The sequence below is a fragment of the Brassica napus genome, chromosome C7 (genome assembly GCF_020379485.1).
Source record: "Brassica napus cultivar Da-Ae chromosome C7, Da-Ae, whole genome shotgun sequence".
NCBI classification, from domain to species: Eukaryota; Viridiplantae; Streptophyta; class Magnoliopsida; order Brassicales; family Brassicaceae; genus Brassica; species Brassica napus.
This window is the reverse complement of record NC_063450.1, coordinates 28,902,380-28,926,589: the sequence shown is the minus strand read 5'-3', so window position 1 is coordinate 28,926,589 and position 24,210 is coordinate 28,902,380. Positions and strand designations below refer to the sequence as shown.

Sequence of the window (24,210 nt, the reverse complement as noted above, 5' to 3'; positions counted from 1 at the left end):
AAAAATATATATATATATAGAAATTTAGAGCATGTTCTTAAATTAAATAAATGCAGCAGGGATTCTCTGTATTTATATATTTTCTAAAATAATTTGTGATTTTATAAATTTAAATAAAAGTTCTCGCGCGCCATACGTCCCGAATATACATACTACTAAACAGAGGAAGACGAAAATTAAAACAAAATTAAAAAAAAAAGACAAAGCGTTAAGATAAAATTAAAAACCCTTCGCTTTCTTGGCTTTTGTCCGGTCTCTTGTTCTTTTTTTTTGTTCCATTCTCTCTCACTCTAGAATCTGTCGACGAAACCAGCTCCAATGGCAGGATGAACAGAGACATCTGCAATCTGTTCTTCTCAGAAGATGGCTTTGGAGAAAGAACAAGAAGAATCACAAATCGGTCAAAACGCACCGTTTTGTGCCCTCGATGAGCTCTATTGCGAGGAAGAATGTGCGTTCGTGGAGGAGGATCTTGTGGGCATTGATGACAATGTCGTAAAGTTTCAGTTTTTACCACTAAAGGATATGTTTTCATGGGACGACGATGAGTTGCAGAGTCTAATCTCAAAGGAAAACGAAACGAATCACCACCCTTACCAAACACTAGATGAGTGTCTGGTTTCTCGAAGAAAAGAGGCTTTGAACTGGGTTTTCAGGGTTAAATCTCATTACGGGTTCGCTTCATCGACGGCTCTGCTTGCTGTGAACTACTTCGATAGGTTTATCACGAGTGTTAAGTTTCAGACAGATAAGCCATGGATGTCTCAGCTTGTAGCTGTGGCTTGTTTGTCTTTAGCTGCTAAAGTTGAAGAGATCCATGTCCCCTTGCTCATTCATCTCCAAGTTAGTTTCTTTCTTCTCTTTCTAATAATGGTGGTTTCTTGAAAAAGTCAACTTCTAACGAAACCTCCCTTTGATTTGTTTGTTTGTTGTTTTAGGTGGAGGAAGCAAGATACGTCTTTGAAGCTAAAACCATACAAAGAATGGAGCTTTTGGTTCTGTCTACACTCCAGTGGAGGATGCACCCTGTGACTCCGATCTCGTTCTTCGATCACATTATCCGGAGATTAGGCTCTGAATGTCACCAGCAGCTGGAGTTGTTTAGCAACTGCGAGCGTCTTTTGATCTCCGTTGTTACGGATACGAGGTTTATGAGTTACGTCCCTTCTGTGTTAGCAACTGCGATAATGATTCATGTCATCAAGGGCTTGAAACCATGTGAACAAGTTGAATACCAATCTCAGCTCATGACTCTACTCAAAGTTAATCAGGTATGTACTTTGTAGTAAGTCCTAGAATGCTAGTGGATCAAAAAAACTGATACAGCATTTAACTTCACAGGAGAAAGTTAATGAATGCTATGAACTATTGTTGGAGCACAATCCGAGCAAGAAGAGGATGATGAATTGGCTCGATCAGGATCGTCCAAGCGGTGTATTCGACATTGATGACAGCTCAAATGGATCCTGGAATGTCTCTGCTGCTTCGGTAGCATCATCTTTATCTCCAGAGCCTCTGCTCAAGAGGAGAAGAGTACATGAGCAGCAAATGAGGTTGCCTTCAATAAACCCTATGTTTCTAGATGTGCTTAGTAGTCCTCGCTAGTACTTTTCATTAAATTGAATGTGTCAAATCTTAAGATCATTTTGTGTGTTTAAAAGCTAGTTCCAAAGCTAACTCTTATCTATTAAATTCTAATATCCAATACATGATTATGCCCTTGCTAGCTGAATATGTTGAAGTAAAATTTAGAAAAGAGAGAGAGAGTTCAAAAATCTAAAGTAAAGAGTACATTGTCCTTGAAATATCAACAAACACTAGATGAAGCAGTATAGGGGTTTAGACTTTAGAATTGACTGATAAACCAACCATCAGTAAATAGTGACAAGTAAAAAGTCTCTCTATCCTCTGATATGTCAAATGTTTGCTTATGAAAACATTTGGACCTCTTTAAATTTCGGGGAGATAAGATTGGAAAGATAAGACATGAGAGTGGTTGAAATAAATGAAAACCTGAAACATCTGATTTCTTTTGTTTTGGTTAGTAGAACATGTGAAAGAAAACCTCAACTGTACCTTTTGAGAGACAGACCCAAGCAGAGAGAAGAAGAGTGGTTGGTTTTTTTCCATAATTGATTCTTTAAAATTAAACTTTTGGTGAAATTTTGATTTGAAATGAAAGGGTTTTGAGACCAGACAGAGGGTGGTTCTGGTTCAAGTATGTCTTGTTTTTATCCTTGAAGGTGATAAGAAATCTGATACATATATGTATGTTAGCATGTAACAACATCCCATGACTTAAATTATTGTCTATGTCTTGGCAAAGACAATAAATATGTTTTTAGCTTTTAAGCACCACATGTGAATAACTCATTGGATATTTGTCTGAACTTCGTACAAATATAGATACTGACATTTTGTATATATAATTTTGCTAGCAGCATCAAAGACCCACCATCATCAATTTACCATGAGAAATTCTTGGGTTCACCCTCTCAGGATGAACCTAGGTTCACTAACCAATAGTGTTTGAGTATTTGATATTTGATACTTTTTAAAAAAGAAAATAAAATTGAATATCCAAATTAGATTATATTTTTAAAATAAAATAATAAAAATACATAAAAATAGTTACAAAAAATAAATTAATTAATATTGTTAAATCTTCAGCAAAATACTAAACCCTATACCCTAAATCCTAAACCCTAAACCCTAAACGTTAAACCTTAAACTTTGGATAAACTCTAAACCGTTGGAAAATCTTAAACCCTAAATCATACATTAAAAACTAAATTTTACTAACACTAAACCCTAAATCCTAATCACTAAACCCTAAACCCTTGGGTAAACCCTAGACCCTTGGATAAACCCTAAACCCTTGGGTAAACTCTGAACCCTTGGATAAATCATAAACTCTAGGGTTTAATTTTAAATATTTTTGATTTAGAGTTTATGATTTATCCAAGGGTTCAGGGTTTATCCAAGGGTTCAGGGTTTATCCAAGGGTTTAGGGTTTAGTGATTAGGGTTTAGGGTTTAGTGTTATTAAGATTTAGTTTTTAATGTATAATTCAAGGTTTAAAATTTTCCAATGGTTTACGGTTTATCCAAGATTTATGGTTTATAATTTAGGGTTTGGAGTTTAGGATTTAGGGTATAAGATTTAGTATTTTTGCTAAAAGTTTATCAATATCAAATATCAAATACTCAAACACTATTGGTTGGTGAATCTAGAGGTTCACCCTAGGGGTGAACCCAAGAATTTCTCATTTACCATTACTATCTCCTTAAATCTATATTATTAAAAGAGAAGTACTCATTTGAAAATGTTCTTACTTCATTAATTAAACTTCTTTTTTTTTTGCTTATCTTTTTTAGTTGCATTTATGAAATATCCTAAAACGAATAAAACTGCCTAATTTATTATTAGTCTTTTCAGTTACATTAATGAAATATGTTTAAATGAAATTAAACTTCCTATTTTATTGTTTCTCTTTTTCGGTTACCTTAATGAAATATCCTTAAATAAATTTATACATAATGTCATTTAATCAACCAAAAAAACTCATGAGTTATCCTTACGTGCATAAGTTTAATAATGGAGATTTATGGAGATTTTTAAAAATGTGCATCATTAAAATGTTACCTAAAACATGCAGCACTAATATATAACATGCATAAATAAAACTAGAATTTGACTCACACAATTGTACGGATATTATTTTCAGTTGATTAAATTTAAAAATAATTATTTATTCAAAAAATATTTAAGAATGGTTATGTTTTTAAAAATTATATGGTATTATTTGTTCATAACTCATTTGTCATTTGATAAATTGTTAGAAATAAAATTTTAGCATAATATAACTCAATTGTCATTTGCTAAATTTATGGTTTTTATTTATATTTTTTATTATTTAATTATAATATTTTCATTTTATATTTGAAAGATAAATGAATTTTCTTTCAAACAATATTTTTGTAAATGTATTTTATAAAAAATAATCAATTAAAATTGTTATTATCATTGAATATCATTATTTTTGACATAATTTGAGTTTTCATTTACATAAAAACTTATCATATTTTAGGATAATTTTAATTTAAAATGTAATTTTCATATTTTTCAAACAAATTCTAAAAATATTTTTTTTAATATTTTGTTATAATTGTTAAAAAAATATTGAGTTGCATTTCAAATAAAAAGGTAAAGATATTAAAAATATTCTAATTAAAATATGTAAAATTTAATATAGTTTTAAGGAAATGGTCAAAAAAAAAAGTACACATAGAATAATCATGATTTTTGTTAACTGGACGGATCATTATTTATATGATATCACACACGAAAGAAAAATTTTTGTTTTTAAAATTATCTAATTAACTCTATACTCATTTTTTAATATTTTTTATATGATATCACACATTCTTAAAAAAATAGTTAGTTTAAGATGCAAAAAAAAAAATATTTACTTAATGAATATAATATGAACGAATATTACAAATACATTATTTAATAAAATAAATAATTAAAAACTGAAAATTCATATCGGGTCAGAGTCTAGTATATCTTTAATAAGTCGACCCAGGCTGGGAATTTTGGGATAGTTGTGTTGTTGGTGGTGAAGAACACAACCCTTTTCATACAATATATTACAAGAACAAGAGCACAACAAAAGGAAGGGAATAAGGCTCTGCCATGTTGAGTTATTCCATAAGAATAAAGATTTGGAGCTACTTTATTCAACTTTAACTTTTTATAAAGTTTAAAAGTTTTTTATCAGTTTGAAATTTTTTTAATAGCAATATACAAATGTGGAACTATCGCATAGAAACATTTTAATGACAATATATATGGATGGAATGGAACCAAGTTAAGATATTGTGTGAATTGTATGTCAGAGTTTCGTGTGCCCTACGTTATTAAAATATTAAATAGAAATTTGCTATAGATAAGAAGGAATAAAATCAAATGGGTGTAAATAAGGGATAACAGAAGTTCTGATTATCATGGGATTACAAAACAGTATATGAAGTTTATACAATTATTTCGAAAACAGAGATAAAAGTTTTGGGTTTTACTTTTTAGAGATGACTTGTTTGGCAGATTCAAGGGTGGATTCAACTGCGGCGGCGGCTCCGACAAGAACACCGCCACTAGTTTTGGGGTGAGACTGGTGAACCACCTCTATTTTCCTCTGCTCTGGGCCTTTGCCAGCCGAAGAACGTTGCTCCGTTGTCTCAACCACCGCTACTTTTGATCCATCCTCTTGTCTTTTCTTGTTGTCCATTTCCTTTAATTATTTATAACTAAAAACAAATTACAATCTATATACCACAAAAAAAACAACAATACAGAAGAAACATACATACCTGCATGGCCTCTTGGTTCATAACCGAGATAAGAGTTCAATTCTAAGATGGCTTAGGGAAGAAAAAAAACTTGTAAGAAACAGGAAAATAAATTAATGAAAGAAAGTTTTCGAAAGAGTAGATTAATTATCCTTAGATTGGCGAAACGTCCGGTTCTTACATACGTCTTTTTTTTCTTTAATTTTCCAAAGATTGATTGGTTTAGCCTTAGTCCTAGGAACGCCTTTTGGCTTCTACGATTCTCACATATTAGTATGACGGCTCTAATGTCGGAATCATCATGCACCAGTTATTAATCGATAGGATGTATCAAACTGTAGCTAGGAACCAGAACATATTATAAAAAAAGTATCACAAAACATCACACAAATGATATTTGTAAAAATAGGTCTATATAACAAGTGATGGGGATTTTTCAAACATAGAACCAATTCTCGGAGACATTCATCGTTTTTGTTTTTGTTTTTGTTTTTGTTTTTCTGATTCAGCATGTTAAAAGAGGAGATGATCCAGTGCATTTGACATCAGAAGAATCAGAGAGGCGTTGCCTTGGAGAGAGAGTTGTAATCGCTGCCGCATCCACGTCGAGATTCACAATGAGTTTCCTCTTCTGCGACTCTATTCCACTGCTCCTTCTCTCTTCTGATCCTTCATCAATACGGCTTAAGTTCTGTGTTTCTGTTGCTGCTCCAACGTCTTCTCCATCTGCTGCGTAGAGTATCCTTTTAATGGAACCAACAAGCTGCACAAACAAAATATGATTATATAAAATTGCGAGACATTTGAATAGATTTATTAAAACAAAACGAGGGATTAGGAATCTTTTTTGCATACAGGTAAGTTTTCAGTGTCAGGGTTCTGACAGAGAATCTCAACATCTCTTAGTTTAGAGAAGTAGAAGTCTCTTTCTTTTTCCAAACTGTCGATGTACAGTTTCAGTTCTGTGATCTGTGAGATAACGAAAGTGAGTTAGTGAGCTTTTCAAAAGACTTAGATAGAGTTGAGAGAGAGAGAGAGAGAGAGAGGGAGGGAGATGCATACCTTTTCATCATAAGCAGCAGGCACCGGTTTAGATTGTTTAGAGAAGGGTGCTTTCGAAGAGTGGTGATTCCCAGTGTTGGAGGATGGTGGATCGTGTCTACGGGTTCCATTCGAAGATGAAGGTCTAGGTGCAACTGAAGAAGAAGAAGAACCCTTGCCTGATTGTTGTGTAGCTGCAGCAGCTCTCTTGGTTGCTTCTTTTCCTCCTTTACAGCCTTCTCTTCTCTCCAGTGCGTGGTAACTAACAGTTTCAGAAAAACGAGTATATGCATCAGAATCAACATTCATAAAGACTGTGATAGTTGTGAAAAACTTTACTTGTGAAGGTGGCCACCACCACTGACAGAATCACAGTACTTCTTCAACCATTGCATGAACTCCAAGTTATCCAATGGTCTACCCTTAACGAGCTTGCTCACTTCTATGTGCTACATACACAGCCACCAATTCGATTACAAGCTCTATTATATCTAAATCAAAAACCCCTAAAGAAAGCGAAAGAGGACCTTAGTGATCTTGAGTTTGTTAAACACCTCCTGAAGGACCTTGTAGTTCTGAATCATCTCGTACTCACTCTTGGCATCGAAATTAACCTTGTGCATCGGCACAGCTCCAGGGTGCACCGAATCCATGAGCTGGCAGTGAACTGCTCCTGAACAAGCCTACACATCCATAGATCCGTATTCAATTCCACAACTAATCATCAACGCTAGTAGAAGATGATAGCCTAAGATCTGAGGTTCCTCAACGATTGAAGAGAAAATTGGTCAACCGAGATGATTAATACCTCCTCGACTTTGGAGAGATTTAGTTGCAGGGTTGAGTTAATCCACGCTAGAATCTCCGATCTCCCTACGAAATATGCTGAATCCATCATCCCAATCTTCGTCTTTACCTCAGATCCAACTCTCTTACGGCTCTTTTCAAATTTGGAGAGACGAGAGCGGAGTTTTCAATTCAAATTCCCAAACCCGAATCTTTACCCGCTCCTAATATTTCGGATCCGGGTGCTTTTAATGGGTCTATTAATCAGATTACTTCATAAAAGCCCAATACCTAATTTCTTATTCGGCCCATATAAACTCAATAATCAGATGGGACACACAGTAATCAATGATCTAACTCTAAGTACACACAGTCAAGCTATTAAATCTTTCTTGGTACTATTTATTATCATTATTGTGAACTAAAATGAAAAGGGAATTTCTCTAGAACTTGCAACGCCTCTTTGATATTAGGCCTTCTCTGTGGTATTGGAGAAGCACATGCTAGCCCCATTTTCAAACATGCCAACACTGCTTCTTCTTTGCCTTCTAACTCAGCTCGTATAGCCGCATCCGCCATTCTCATCGCCCGGTCACCGTCATCGATCACAAGCCCATTAACCTGTCCAAGCTCATCAACCACCACGATCTTCCCCGTTAGCAACTCGAGGAGGATAACTCCAAAAGAATACACGTCCCACTTTGGATTTGGTTTTATGCTCCTGAGAGATTCCGGAGCGTTGTAAGGTAAACCAACTGAGCTTGGGCTTGGGCTCGGGCTCGGCCCAAAGTCATGAGATGACGTTGATCTCTTGCTTCCGAATATTGGAGCCGATCCACCGGTTCGGTAACTCATGTCTCCAATTAAAAGCTTTTCAAGTCCAAAATCTGCAACTTTCGGCTCCATATCTAAACCCAAAAGGATATTACTTGGCTTGAGGTTGCCATGCACGTGCTTCTTGTCGTGTATGTACGTTAGCCCGCGAGCTACACCTTTCGCTATCTTGAGCCGAGCTTCCCAAGGTAAATGACAAGACGAGGAGCCCACTTTCCCTGCCATTATAAGAAAAAAAGACACAAGCCAAATATTAGACGAAGACGTACATGCGCAAGTTAGCGATTCCCTTACTGATTCTTATCTAAACAAAGAGACAAAAGTAGAGCAAAAGCACTTGTATCATTGCATATACCAATACAAAACAACAAAATCACTATATATGGACTCAAGTTACTCAACAGTGAGATTTCACAGAAACAGAACTGTCATTATCTTGCATTTGAGATAGTAACCAAAAATATTTAAAAAATCAGTTTTGAGAATTGACGTTGACTCTCCTCCGAGCATTAACTGACATACATGTTTTAGTTGGAACCAACTCTCTGACTCCGAAACCGACAGTTTTTACTCTCACGCACATGTTAGTTTACTAACACACAACCCTACTAACGTAAGCGTTAAATCAGAGAGAACGAGAAAATGAGACTTACTGTAACGGGCGTTAGCGAGGCTGCCGTTAGGGACAAAATCGTAAATAACAAGCTTCTCGTCTGATCCCCAATAGAAACCTCGAATTCGAACCAGGTTAGGATGTACCAGCTTAGCCAAGGCTCGAACCTGAGTCTCGAAATCTCTAAACCGGTCTAAACCGCACTCAGCGATACGTCGAACCGCCACAGCCGTACTGTCTTGAAGAACTGCTTTATACATTATGCCCGAACCGGTGGCTCCCAAAATATAAGCCGAAGCTTTGAGAAGCGTCTCGATCTCAAGCTCTTTCTCAGAGTCAAGGTTCACTAACGTACCTTTCTTGTCTTGATCATCCAACCCGGACCGTCTGTTTCGCCCGACCCGATTCTCTTCATCGGATTCGGATCCCGATGTCTCGGACTCCTCCTCTTCTTCTTCGCAGTCACCGTCAACGTTAACGGTTTTGCGTAGGCAGTACCACTTAGACGAGACATTGGAATCTGTTGCTGACGTGGACCATTTCGACGTAGCGGTTACGGTCTTCCGTTTCCTAGACTGGTAAATGTAGAAAACCACAATCCCGAGGATCGCTAAACCGGCGATGTCACCGACAACAATGCCTACGATAATCACCGGTTTAAGAGCTGATTTCGATTTCGAACCGGCTTTGGAACTAATTGGGTGATTGGTTGGCTCTAGGGTATTTGGTATAGCGGCTAATGCTGGAGGAGAGTTTGGTGTTAGCGATGGAGGCTGAGAGGTTGCTTCACTACCACGGCACGGGTGTTTCGCTGGGTCGGACCCGCAGAGAGCCGGGTTACCCGAGAAAGAGTTCGATTCTTGGTTTTCGAGAACCCGAAAACCCGGGATTTGACCCGTGAGCTGGTTGAAAGAGAGATCAACGGTGGCGTTCTCCGGAATTTCGTCGGCGAAACCCGACGGAATCTCGCCGGAGATTCTGTTGAACGAAGCGTTGAAGTAGCGTAATCGACTCCCTCCGAAACGTAACGGCAACGAGCCTCTGATTAGGTTCGACGACAGATCGAGAAACTCCGTCGACTTAAAACCTCCCGGAATCTCGCCGGATAGATAGTTATGCTTCAGCGAGATCACCGTCAAGTTCTGGTACCAGCCTAGCGTCGCCGGTAATTCTCCGACGAAAGCGTTTTCTGAGAGATTCAACACGTTGAGTTTTGAAGACGCGCCGAAACTCGCCGGTAACTCGCCGGAGATGTGGTTACGCGACAGATCAAGAAACCGAAGCTCCGTCGCGTTGAGAAGCGAAGCGGGGAAGGAGCCATTGATGGAATTGTTGGAAAGATCGAGTCTTTGAAGCGAAGGGAGAGAGCCCAAGTTGGAAGGAAGAGTACCGGAAAGCTTCGAGCTCGGAAGGGAAAGAACCGTCACGTGCCGGGAGGACTCTTCGCACGTGACGCCACGCCAAGAGCAAGGAGTCTCGTCTTCGTATCTCCAGCTCCGTAAAACGGAAAGAGGGTCGTTGATGATTGAGTAACGGAAAGAGAGGAGAAGAACTCCGTCTGTGTTCAAAGCAAGAGAGCGGTCACAGAGTAAAACCGTGAGTACGAAGAGATAACGGCGGAAAACGGCGGCGAGTGTCGTCATGAGTGTTAGTTAAGCTCATGCATCGTCACTAAAAGAGAGACTTTACTTTGTTGAATAGACAATGTGATAGTGAGCGATATGGAAGTGTTTTTCTCTTTTTATGGGATTCTTGATTTCGCACTTAAATTTATCCTATGTAATTTGCACGGAATGTGATAACAAAAATTAAAACTATTTTCGCTGTTCATGCCGACGTCGTTTCTGTCGTTTTACGCTAATAATCAAACATGGACCCTATATGGTAATCATTATTTTAATTTTTTTTCCCCAAAGAACGTTACAAAATATAGCATATGAAGCTGGATATTTTTCTTCCATACAAATCTCTGCTGGATCACAAAACACTATAGAATAAATGTATTTGTTATGATTGTGCGATGTTCTAAGAAAATGTGACGTGAGATGATTCATGGATCATGTGATGTGTGTCAATAAAATTATATAAATTTGATTGGTAGTCAGTTAATTAATATTGAACAAACATGCTCAGATGGGAGAATAGTATCTTTGCTATAAGACATTCAGATAAAGTTCGAAGTTTAGCAGGTCTCTCGCTGACTTGGATTTTTTTTTTCTCTTTTTTTTTTCCTGAAATTTTATTAATGAATCAGTGTCCAACTGGACCAAGCCCAACACTAGAAGACAGGATACCCATTCAACGGGCTAAAAGAAAACAAACAAACCGGGCCTAAAGCCAAGGGCGGAGGCAGCTTAGTGGGTGGGGGATCAGCTGACCCCACTTCTTTTTGTAAAAAAAAGTTTTTAGATAAAATTTGTATAATTTTTGTATTGATTGACCCCATTTAAAAAATAAATTTGATCCCACAAAAATAATTACAAAACATTAAAGACAAAATTTAATTACAACTAATATATTTTTTAAAAAAACTTTGGATTTATATTAGTTTTAATCTTATTTTTCTATAATTACAAAAATTTAGTAAATCACTAAACATATTTTGTAATTTTAAACATTGTTAATGTTAGTTTAATATAGAAACATTAAAAATAAACAAACTTAAAAAAAAGTTTTAAGCTATGAGTGAGTGTCAAATACATTTGTAGTTTTTTTTGGAGTAATACATTTGTAGTTTTTTGATCGTTTATACATTATGTTTTTGATTTTTTTTCTGACCCCAGTACAAAAAAATTCTGGCTCCGCCACTGCCTAAAGCTCAAGATAGATCCCGTTGAAGAAGACGCTTACTCATCCCACCACGTGTAACGGCGCCCGGCGTCTTGAGACACGCGTTAAGGAGAGAACTAGCCACCTTCCACCGACGATAGAGGAAGAGACTCGACGGAACTCCGTCGTCAACAGAGCTAAGCCGATGAAGAACCGCACACAAAGGAACAATCTTCACGGCGATCAAGTCACACACCAGATCTAAGTTTCCAGAAAAAATAAATCGCCTACAATCGATCCCACCACCATGGATCTTCCTGCTTGAGATTCAGTCATCTTTAATGATAAGAAGAAGCCCGAAGATGAAGCGGCTTGCGAGGAGGAGATGAAGAGAGGAATTGATGCTAAGGAAAAAGAGGCGATTAAACAAATAGGAACGGGAAACGTCGATCAACAAAACCGGGAAAAACCCGGTGAGAAGCCGCTGTCGCCATCGAGAAGAGCGCGACGCGGAGCCAAAATCCGGATAGCTCCGTCGTGAAGACCGCGAGCCACCAGAGTCAGAGCCGGCTATACTCGTTAGACAGACCGATGTATACCGGAGTCGAAATCGCCGAAAGGAACCGGCGATGGAACACACAGAGCTTCTTTTCAATCTCTTCTTCGTGAAGGATACAAGAGAGAGAGCTGCTGACTTGGATTTACTTTTATATGACCGTTTATTATTAGTTTTTCATTAGGATTAATCTTTTTATTGTCATTGTACGTCAGATCATCATCATATGCATGTAGGCTGACTTAAGTGATGCAGGAAACACATATATAAATTTTAAACAGCTGTAACGTTAATTGATAAGTAGACATACGTACTGCCTACACTGTCTACCTATATATATATATACTTGATTATTTATCAATTAACAAGTGTTTTATACTTTCAACAAAAGATAATATTCGTTTCATATAATCTCTGGTTTGAACTTTCGTAACTTTATTCAGAGACTTTTTATATGAAGTTTACATTTATAATTTTTGGTATACCGTTTTCCATAATATTGGCTTTAGCCTTGGTTAGATAAATAAGTCGATTTAACTGATATTTCTGGAACATGTGTATAGTTAACCTTACATGTATGTCAATAATCTCAACGGATCACGAGGCTAAACTGATTTAAAGAAGAAATATCAAAAACACTAATACATATATATATATAAATGTAGTACTGGATTGAGCAAAGGTCAACATCACACGTAAAATAAATGCATGTCAAGATTAATGTACAACCGGTCAAATTAATTAGAACCGGTCCCCGTTTTAATTAAATTCGCGAGCGTCATCGTGGCCCTCTTGTTACGTATTATTTGATTGCCAAATCTCAAGTTATATACTAAGTTACAAAAAAAAAAAAAAAGTTATATATATATGCATGTAATGTAATGTGTATTACAGTATTTCTTAACACCATATATCACGGTTGCTATGACGTCTGTGTAAGAATTTTATGCGAACAAATGAAAATTTCTTATGTAATTTCTTCAGCAAATACTTTGAGAAAGTGGTTATTATGTAAAGGTAAAAAGTAATTCCAGGTCGCTGATGTATGAGTGCACTGTACGCAGTCCAAGTTTCACACACTGGGTTCATTGATTACCATAAGACGGTACATGAGGCTTTTTTTTTGTTTCCTTGTAAGCATAAAACACGAGATCGTAAACGTAAGTAACCTGCATATTTTGATATGAATGTAGACATGGTATAGCAATAAATAATCAAATAGAGAATGGCTACTAATTTGGCGGTGGACAAAGACCGGATAAGAAATGGCGTTTTCTATTTACTATTTTGCAAAACTCCAAACTTATTTTTGTCTTGCAAATTTACAATTTGATCCCAATTCGACATTTTTTTCAAACAATGAACATACAATAATAATAGACCACTGATCAATGACACTTGATCGGTCGGGTGTTTTTGGATATATTATATGATATCTGTTACGACTTTTCATTTTCTTTGTTTTCGATAAAAAGTATTTTTATAACGATGAAAATGAGATTTTAACGGTCAAGGAACAACTGTGGAAATATTCGTAGTTGTTTGATAAGTCTAGCAAGCGATGAAGTGAACACATCGAAGCTATTTGGTAATATAAGCTACTATCTATTAAGCTTTTAACAACGACGTGTGATTAGAATGATTAAAGTGAAACGGGACATGGTATTTAACTATATATCCAACGTGCTAAATCAAAATGTCATGTTTGATTCGAAGCAAACAACAAACAAGAGGAACAAATTGTTAGAATAATTTCAGAGCAGATAACAAATTCAGAGAGATGTCTAATAGATAGTTCATGGACACACGATGCATTCTTTAGTGGTTATGGATGAACATGGAAAACCTCAGAAGGAACGGCTCAGTTATTGGGAGCAAGAAACCAACGACGAAGAATCTTACCACTTCATTCGGATCTTGAGGCCCTTTTATGAGCGATGGAATGCATGCTTCAACTATTGACGTGTCCGGCTTTTGGCACCGATTGTAAAGATCTCGTCTCAATGATTCAAGACCCAGGAGCATGGCCCAACTTCTCCATTGAATTAGATGAGCTGCAGAAGCTGAATAGCATATTCCCAGAATTCTCAATTGTTTTTATTCCTCGCACTGAAAATTTATCTTTTGATTCATTAGCTAACATAGCAAGATCATTTCATAAGAACATAAATTACATTGGTTGTTCTATTCCGGTCTTCCGGTCTGGTTCCCCAAACCATCTCAAGCTTGAATAATAGATCAGTCGTTCGATGTCAAAAAAAAATATCAATATTTTCTGAAATATCAATATACATTATATTGAGATTTTAAGACGACAAAAGCTTAAAACCCCCTTTGCTTTGCTAATGATGTGACAGAAATAAAGAGATAAATGCGCCTTTAAACAAAAATAGCTATCATTATTTAATATACACAACCAATCCATCAATTTGAAAGAATTTAAAATGTATAGTTGAAAATGTTTAGAATAACCATAAGATATTCATTCACACATAGATATTACATTCTGGCAAGTAATGAATTTTGGAACATTTATTATTTACCTTTCCAAAGAGGTGTGTAATGTGTCTTGGCATGCTCCTCATATAAATTGGGTTACTATTATTATAACTTTTTTGGGTTTTTCTTTATAAGAAAAAACTTTGTATGGAATCTTTCTACAAAGCTTAAGCTATAAAGGAATTGGGCAAAAGCTCTAAAAGAGCTTCAGATAAGAAAAAGCTTACGGAACAAAATTTAGCAAATCACGTGTAAGAAGATGCCAGGATTGATTAATTAATACAAAACAAAAGATAAGATACTTTTAAGATAATGAATTTATACCTTATTCTCATTGGATTGGTTATGTGCGTCCCTTAACGGGTAAGCAAAAAATCTAATGTACAAGTGAAACCCATAACGAATGAAAATCTAGAGCTTTATCGTAATCAGTCAGTCGGTCCATTGGTTGGGCACATGATTCTCTCACAAATAAAATACTCCGCTTTATTTCTAGCATTTGGATTAATGATAAAAAGTTTGCTGAAATTAGTGCAAAGACCTCGTGATCAGCCGTTACGGCTTTCACTAAAATTTATGCAAATCGAGATTTACATTTTGGACATTTACTGTAATATTTTTAGCCTTTTAATATTTTCGGAAAGTAAAAAATAGTACATTTTGATTCGATGCGGAATGCACAACAATTACAAAACACAACCACGCAGTACGCATCATTGTCACATTATTTAACGGCTTTTCTATGATTCTATTTTCTTAAGGAAGACAACATCGAGAAGAGTAGCTTTGATAACCAAGCACACTATACACTGAACCTCTCCTCTTCTTTTGGTAAACCGGGAAGGACCGAACCGGCTAAGGTCAACAACACTAGTGGTTATACCGTTGATAGAGTAAAGATATCCAAAGAACACATTATTGATAGAGAAGAAGGATTACAAACAATAAGGATCACGATCTCATGTCGATCGGATCAGTGATCTCATGTAGTCGATGAAAAGCTTGAAGAAAGCTTTAGAGAGAAGATGAACTTTACTGGATATTATTCAACTTAACGTTTCCAGATTTACATTGTGATGCTCTTATACACAATGAGCTAGGTTTGGATAAGACAAACACGTCAGCATACTAGAGAATCAAATCTGTTGAATAGTTGTATATGCTGAGCTGTGTTGACCGTATTACGACATGAACGTTGCGCTGCTTTATCATTGGCGACTGGTTTTAGAATACTCTGTTTGTCCTTTTGCTCCAAGCCCATCTTACTATCTTGTGTCTTCTGTTGGGCCATGATACTGAGCAAAACCTCTGTCTTTGGCTCGTTATCGCTTACACACCTCTTCAAACTGGTGGCAGGAGGTTCTGAGACACCAAGTTTGGACCGGAGATTGAGAAACGCGTTGTGGTAGCGACTTCGTAAAGATATCTGCAAGCTGATGTGATGCTGGTATCTGTTGCACCACGAGAGCCTCAAGCGCAACACGTTCACGCACATAGTGAAAGTCAGTATCAAAATGCTTTGAGCGGTTGTGAAGAGCCGGGTTGGCTGTGAGGTAGACCGCAGACAGAATGTCACAGTAGAGTTATGGAGTGACATATATAGACACTCCCATTTCGCCAAGAAGAGCTGCTAGCCATTTCATTCACATGCAATAGTGGAGAGTGTGCGGTACTCGGCTTCGGTTGAGGAACATGACACGGTTGGGTGTCTTTTGGCTGACCATGATATCACATTTGATCCAAGCAAAGTACAGAAACCTCCAGTGGATCTTCTTGTTTCTTTTCACCCAGCCCAATCGCTATCACTGAAGGCTTGGAGAGTGATATCCGTGTTGGCACTGAGATTGATCCCAAACGTATGTGTCCCTTTTAGATACCGCAGTACACGTTTTAGGTTTGTTTCACAACCGTCAGAGCATGCTTCTTTCTACAAACATAATTCACAGCATATTGTATATCCGGTCTTGTCAGTGTAAGGTATTGTAGTTTGCCGGCAAGACTTCTGAAATAGGTAGGCTGAGGAAAGAGTTCTGTTTGTCCTGGTACTCTATCCAATTGCAGTGGCAATGGTGTAAGAACAGGAGCACACTCGTCCATCCCAGCGTTGATCAACAGGTCGGTTGTGTACTTCTCTTGACTTAGGAACAAACCATCTTCGTGAGCATGAACCTGAAGGCCAAGGAAGTAATGAACTGTAGGGGTGGGCATTCGGGTACCCGTTCGGGTTCGGATCGGGTATTTCTGTAAAAGGGTATAAAATCCGTTCGGGTATTTTCTCATTTCGGGTCGGGTTCGGATAATTTCAGATATATCCGAACTCCATACATAAAAAAAAAGAAAATTGAAATGCATATTTTGTTTTGCCTTCAAATCATTTCTGATAATATAAATAGTTTAAAACACACATGAAATGAAAAACAAACAACAGTAATACGTCCATAAACATAGTGAAAATATCAACAAAGTTCCTAGATTAAGCAAACAAACCAAAACAAGCTAAAAAAGTTTCTACTTCCAAGCATAGATGATGATACAAACCAAAAAGCTTCTTTGTATCCTTCACATTGTAAGTGAAAAAAAAAACAGATTTGTCAAATTATAAAACTGAACAATAAGCACAAATTAGTAAGAAATTCATGTAACTTTTGTAATACCTTCAAACCTGAGCAATAATTTGCTTTGTTCTTCTATTCATCCTGATGTGTTGCAGGTTCATACTCTGCAATATTTTATTAAAACAATAAAAAGTTGTTAACTTATACAACAAGGGAAAACAAAGCACAAAATAGTAAATATACAAACCTCTTTGAAGCTTATCTGCTGCTTCAACTTCTGCTAGTATTTGAGCATTTGTTAGAATCTTTGATTCCAGTTTAAGGTCTTGTTTCAGCCACTGCTCTGTACACATCAAAACCTCCACCATGTAGTGAGTCAAACAAATCCTATATGGTTCTATTATCCTGCCACCAGTGCTGAATTCACTTCCAGATGCAACTGATGAAACTTGCATAGCGAATACATCTCGAGCAATCTGTGAAAGAATTGGATACTTGCCACTGTTGACTTTCCACCAAGAAAGCACATCATAATCTGTTCCCAACATCAGGTTAGGTACCTCAACATCAGCTTTAAGATAAGCATCTAACTCGTTTAAGTCTCTCACACTGATCTCCTTTAACATATTGCTGTACCTTTTCTCTATTCTATTATAGCCGATTTCATCTTCAACAATGTCTGCTGACTGCTCTTGAGAAGACTGTGAAGATTGATAAGACTGAGACTGAGAAGGAGATGGTCCCCTTCTTGCTTCTGCCTTCTTACTCCTCTCACTATACTAAGAAAATAAGTCACTCTTAAGGGTCAGAACTGAATCGTGGAGCAGCTTAGCCTCTACAGTATCTTCCCCATAAAGCTCCTCAAAACACAGCTTTGTAAACTTCATCTTTCTAGAAGGATCAAAGATACTAGCCACGATCAACATCTTGTTTATATTTTTCACCCCATCCCAATACTTCTCATACTTCCTACTCATCTCTTCAGCTTTGACCTTTAATTGAGTATCATAGCTATTACAAAGCAGCTTCAAACTTGATGCGATGTTAACTATCTCACTATAACACTTGTGGGCATTTAGAGTTGTAGAAGCTGAAACTACTAAGGTGGAGTTGTAGAAAATAATGAGAAACTTCTCTAACCTTTCAACTGCGCGCCAATCATCCATGGTAGGAGGTCCAACTCTCTTTTTGCCTTTATCAAACTCCATAAAATGATCATTGTACGGTTTGTCCTCAAAACCCATCTTATCAAATGCAACCTTAAACTTCAGTGCCCTTTGCAGCATCAAGTATGTGGAGTTCCACCTAGTAGGAACATCTAGTGGCAAGCTTCCTCTTTTCATCTTACCAGAGTCCACCTTTACTTCAAAAGTCTGCTGCCTAATTGGCCCTGATCTAACATAGGCAATACCATTGCGGATTGAAGCGATACTTTCATCTACTTCAGTTAATCCATCCTTCACGATCAAATTAATTATGTGACCAGCACACCTCATATGCATAAACTCTCCTTTCATGACCAGTGCTTCATCCGAGAGAGAAGAGAAACTATGTTCAAAATGCAACAAACCATTGCTGTTGGCTGTAGCATTGTCGACTGTCACACAGAAAACGTTATCTATTCCCCACTCAGCTAGGCATTCTGAAAGAGTAGATGAGATGGTTTTACCTTTGTGATCCGTGACATACTTGAACCCGATGATCAATTTCTTTAAGCACCAGTAAGCATCGATGTAATGGGCTGTTATAACCATATAGCTACAACCTGTAAAACCATTAATAAAAATTAGAAACATATAACAATTGTTTTTGGTGACTGAGAAATATTACCTGTTACTTTTGCTGTCCAAATGTCTGTCGTCAATGACACTCTTTGCTTGCTAGATTTGAACCATTGTTTAAGAGCAGCCTTTCTCTTACTATACATCTCCACAAATTTTCTTGTCACCGTCCTTCGTGATTGAGGATCATCCAAGTTCATCTAAACACAAAGCACATATATATATTAATCACACATTGAATCATAAAATGCATTATGAATCTTTTTTGGTAATTCCTTACCTTATCACAGAAGTGTTTCCATCCTACACTCTCTGAAAAAGAGAGGGGCAACTCTGAAAGTACAATCAATTCATTTGTTGCTTCCCAAAAAACAGCCTCTGAAACTTTGGCACTCTTGAGACCACCTTCTTTACTTATAGCTTGTTGGTTTTGCCCATGTTTTTGACCATCTTCCCATGCCTTAAACTGCTTACAACTCTGAAGATGATTGCGCAAGTTTGTTGTTCCAGACTTTGTTGGACATGCGAAAGGCTTCATACAGTAATTGCAGATGCATTTGTCTCTATGGTCTTCTAGTCTTTTGAAATGACTCCACACGTCTGACCTTGTAGGAAGTACACGTTTGGCTCTACTTACTTATGCTTCACTATTATTTTCATTTGAATCAGATTGCTTCATTTTCCCTCTATGATCAGTATCTTGAGTCATGAACTCATTTCCATCTTCATCTCCATGTAAGCCTCTGCTATCTTGAAAGGGAGATGATGATGAACCCATCTGTTAATATTAAATCACAAAGAAATTAAAAACTCCATTTGCTAAGATATTTTATAAGTCAAAGAAAACAAATAAGTCATGTAAAACAAAGCAGTCGTGCAAATGATTCTTTTTACATACACAACAAACTGAAAAAAATAAGTAAATCAAGTTTAAAGCCATTAACTGATGAAATATACTAAAATACAAAACAAGAAACAAGTCAAGCTCGAAAAGAATCTTACGCATGTGATCAAAACTGAATCAGACTCTAAGGCTTTAATCATCATAAATAAAAATTCTAAGCAGCGACACAATCAAACAGAATCATACCTCTAATCATCATACATACAAAATCAAAACAAAATCAATAAAAAAATTAGAAAATCACCTCATATTGTTTTCTCAATGTCGAAGTCACCGAGTGAGACAGAGAAGAGGGGAGATTATTAAGGGTTTCCAGTTTGTCAATTTATGAAATTAAATTTAATAGATGAAGGATTTGGGAATCGTTAATTTCGGGAACTCTAAACGACGGAGTAGATAGCTAGACTGGATTTTGGGAAAGGAAATAAAATCATAAAAGGTAAGGTCTATGTTAGGGTTATTTAGTTTCAGTTATGTTCGGGTATCGGGTAATAGCCAATCGGGTTCGGTTAACCGAAAAGGAACATGATAAAAACCGATCGGGTATTTGACACTAACCGAACCCGAACCGAACCACTTACTTCGGGTCGGGTTCGGGTATCGGTTATTATGCCCACCCCTAATGAACTGGACCCATATCCTTCATTCTGAACATCGTGTTGAGAGAGTAAAGAAACTTATCAATCAGCTTATCATTACTGCCGGTCAAGAGCATGTCATCGACATAAAGAAAGAGATAGATGACATCAGTACCGTGGAGATACACGAATAAGGAAGGATCTCTGAGGGTGCATTTGAACCCAAACTCGATTAAGAAAGTACTGAATTTGTCAAACCACACTCGTGGAGACTGCTTGAGACTGTAAATAGCTTTTCGCAGCTTGCACATATGGTGAGGTTTGTCTGGATCAGCAAAACTGGGAGGTTGTTTCATGTAAACAGTTTCCTTTAAATCACCGTTGAGGAATGCATTCTATACATCAAGTTGTTTTATGTTCCATCTCTTGACGGTACCTACATGTAGAACTGTCCGGATAGTAGCAGTTAGAACAACGGGGCTGTATGTCTCCATAAAATCTATACCTTCCTCTTGACTGTTTCCATTTGCTGCCAATCGAGATTTTAACTTATCTTCTGTTCCACCTGCCTTCAACTTCACTTTATGTACCCAGTGACAAGATAGAGGAGTCACACTAGGATCAGGAGGTACTAGTTCCCATGTGTGAGTAACCTCAAAGTTGTTCATCTCATGCTTCATCGACTTGTTCCAGCGTTCATCTTTCAATGCAGCATCGGTGGACTTTGGAGTAGGATAATTTGTCTTCACGGTGAACAAGACATATCTAGGATTTGGTTTTCGGAACCCATGTTTTCCTCTTGTCATCATAGAGTGTGTTGGAACATGAGCCATAGAAGAAGAGTCAGTAGAAGATGTTTGAGACTGAGCAGGAGATGATAAAGGAGGGAAGTCTGCGTTGTTTAATAAGTTTTGTTGAGGTTCTACTACTGCAGTCAGAGGAACAGCTGGAGAGACCAGAGGAGGTATGTCTTCTATGACAGGTTGATCAGGTTCTTGATCAGGTTCTTCATCTGACTGAGGCTTCATGAAGGTTGACTGCCACGCACATAACAAAGGAGTGTCTAACGATGTTTGAAACTCTTGATAATCAGTAGCATAGGGATAGTTTGACTCTTCAAAAAAGTCATGGCGACTGATGTAGACCCTTCCAGAAGGAGGATGCAAACACCTATAACCCTTAAGTTTCTCACTGTATCCAATGAAAACACATTGAAGGGATTTAGGATCAAACTTGTTTTGCTGATATGGTCGCAACATTGGAAAGCAACTGCATCCAAAAACTCTCAGAGATGTGTAGACTGGAGGTTTTCCAACTAGCACCTCATAAGGACTCTTGAACTGATCTAGAGCAGATGAGGGGAGAAGGTTTCCCAGATATACTGCAGTAAATAACGCCTCAACCCAAAGTTGGTGTGGAACTTTACTTTGATACATCATCGCAAGGCCGAGTTCTGTAACATGACGGTGCCTACGTTCGGTCAAGCCGTTTTGCTCCGGCGTGTGAGGACATGACATCATGTGCCTGATACCACAACTCACTAGATGACTAAGGAACTGACTGCTGAGAAACTCACCCCCTCCATCAGATTGAAGAGACTGTATCTTCGTCTCAAGTTGGGTTTCAACCATTGTTTGAAAGCGCAAGAATACACTACGAAACTCAGACTTCATCTTTAATGGAAATAGCCATGTGTATCTTGAGAAATGGTCGATGAAAACAGCATAATATCTATAACCTTGAGTTGATACAACTGGAGAGGGTCCCCACAAATCACAATGGATACGTTCTAGGGGTCTCTTTGATACAAAAGATGAAGAAGAAAATGGAAGCTTAGAAATCTTTCCCATTTGACACGCTTCACACAGACGAGAAGTGGTCTTATTAACTACTATGGCCATATTCTTCGAGAGTCGTTGGAGAATGTCTAGATGAGGATGGCTCAGCCTCATATGCCAAACACTATCGGACGTAGCTTGCTGCCTGGAAGAGTAGTAAGCTACAAACTTCATGTTCTCCAAGACGTAAAGATCCTTCTGTTTAGTTCCTTTTGTCAACAGCTGCCTTGTCTGTTTGTCCTTAACAACAACACCATCAGAATCGAACTCTATAGCACATGGATAATCAGAGGTGAGTTTAGACACTGATAAGAGAGACTTAGCAATATCTGGACAAACCAGTACATCATTCAAATGAATAGTACCTTGGAGACTTGGCAAAATTGCGGACCCAACATGAGTAATAGGAAGGATATCACCATTACCAACAAGAACCGTGTCCTTTCCAAGGTATGGCTGAGAGTTGTGAAGGTTTGATGTGGAGTTGGTGATGTGAGCGGATGAACCAGAATCAGCACACCAATCGTTTGATGGATCAGAGACTCGCATAGCAGAGAAAGCTCCATGGAAGTCATCAGTCTGATAGGATTGGTCAAAGCGTTTGTAGCATTTGTAAGCTGGATGGCCGAACTTGTACTTTTGTGCCAAGTGATACCAGATCTCTTGAGCAGAACGGAGACCATAGATGCCTTTGATAGCATCTTCAGACAGAGAGCCAACTAACCAAGCCATAACGATCTGATCGGTGCGAACCCATTTCGCGTAAGCTGGATTAGCCGTTTTAGTGTCTTGTTCTTGAACACGAACGAAGAGAGTAACCTCCGGGCGTGGTGTAGCTCCGGTGACGTGACCAAGAAGTGACTGACTGTTGAGAAACTGTTCGAACTGGAACTTCCATGATAGATAGTTCTTGTCGGACAGCTTCAAGGTAACACAATTAGTGATCGAAAGGTGAGAAGAAAAAGGATCATGAACTCTATCCATGGTTCTCTGATACCATAAAAGCTTGAAGAAAGCTTTAGAGAGAAGATGAACTTTACTGGATATTATTCAACTTAATGTTTCCAGATTTACATTCTGATTCTCTTATACACAATGAGCTAGGTTTGGATAAGACAAACACATCAGCATACTAGAGAATCAAATCTGTTGAATAGCTGTATTTGCTGAGCTGTGTTAGACCGTTGTACGACATGAACGTTGCGCTGCTTTATCATTGGCGACTGGTTTCAGAACACTCTGTTTGTCCTTTTGCTCCAAGCCCATCTTACTACCTTGTGTTTTCTGTTGGGCAATGATACTGCGCAAAGCCTCTGTGTTTGGCTCGTCATCGGCTACATCGATCACCACCAAGCTCATACGACATACACCAAAACTGTTCATTAATCGCATAATCCTATCTACTCTTAGACTCTTTTCTTTTATACTCCCTGGATTGCAACTGCAAACCCTCTATTCCATTCCCAGTCTTCACTCCTCTTCTTATAATGATTCATCTCTGCCTCCACGCCATCATACTTACTCTGGTGACACCTATCAATCGTCTACAACAAGCTTAAACATTGCAGAACCAGTGGTTGGACCATTAAAAGCCTCCAATAACTATGTCACGTGGCTACGTAAAAACCTTTGATAACGGCTGATCGTGACGATGGGATCACCACCATCACCATATTAGCGATGTTAGGTAGATGAGTCACCGATTCAACACGTAGAAACCATTAAATGGGCCTAACTTATTATTGGACCGATTGTTTAAAGCCTACTGTGTCTATAAAAAAAAGATAAAACTCAGAATTCATGACCGATGTTAAATATTAAATTGCAATAGATGTATTGTATCAACACCTTAATCACAGGAACTCGTATCACGTGGAGATTGATCACACAAGTATAATAAGACCTCAATTCTTATTGCTTTAGAACTCACTCAAATCTAAAGCTCACAACACGTTAAGTTATACCACACATTGGTATCTCCTTATATAAGACTCTAATTATCCTAAACTCATTAGGACTATCACAAATATATATTTCCTAATCCTTATAGATAAACAAAGCTCATTAAGATTAGGTAACTTGTATCTTAAGTTATTTCAAGCTTA

At 37.6% G+C, this 24,210-nt stretch overlaps 4 protein-coding genes across 4 annotated transcripts; 1 reads left to right on the top strand and 3 right to left on the bottom strand.

Moving 5' to 3' along the window:
- Positions 1–150: 150 nt before the first annotated feature.
- LOC106394545 (cyclin-D3-2) lies at positions 151–1,726 on the top strand. Its single transcript, XM_013835112.3, has 3 exons — positions 151–843; positions 939–1,271; positions 1,342–1,726. Exons 1-3 carry the CDS (start codon positions 364–366, stop codon positions 1,603–1,605), a joined length of 1,077 nt encoding a protein of 358 aa, XP_013690566.1. The 5' UTR covers positions 151–363; the 3' UTR covers positions 1,606–1,726.
- Positions 1,727–5,689: 3,963 nt separating this feature from the next.
- On the bottom strand, positions 5,690–7,365 carry LOC106393519 (microtubule-associated protein RP/EB family member 1C; the record flags this gene model as incomplete). The annotated part of the gene is made up of 6 exons (XM_013834212.3): positions 5,690–6,114; positions 6,207–6,320; positions 6,414–6,654; positions 6,732–6,841; positions 6,920–7,075; positions 7,201–7,365. Coding segments are annotated over 6 exons (1,044 nt in total), but the record flags the coding sequence as incomplete, so codon positions are not given.
- A 192-nt stretch (positions 7,366–7,557) lies between these two features.
- Positions 7,558–10,397, bottom strand: LOC106390330 (probable LRR receptor-like serine/threonine-protein kinase At4g37250). The gene is made up of 2 exons (XM_013830772.3): positions 8,666–10,397; positions 7,558–8,230 (listed from the first exon to the last, which is right to left on the bottom strand). The coding sequence occupies exons 1-2, from the start codon at positions 10,266–10,268 to the stop codon at positions 7,590–7,592; spliced, it is 2,244 nt and encodes a 747-aa protein (XP_013686226.1). The 5' UTR covers positions 10,269–10,397; the 3' UTR covers positions 7,558–7,589.
- Positions 10,398–16,232: 5,835 nt separating this feature from the next.
- Positions 16,233–16,657, bottom strand: LOC106393518 (uncharacterized mitochondrial protein AtMg00810-like). Its single transcript, XM_013834211.1, has 2 exons — positions 16,496–16,657; positions 16,233–16,376 (listed from the first exon to the last, which is right to left on the bottom strand). Exons 1-2 carry the CDS (start codon positions 16,655–16,657, stop codon positions 16,233–16,235), a joined length of 306 nt encoding a protein of 101 aa, XP_013689665.1.
- Positions 16,658–24,210: the final 7,553 nt, after the last annotated feature.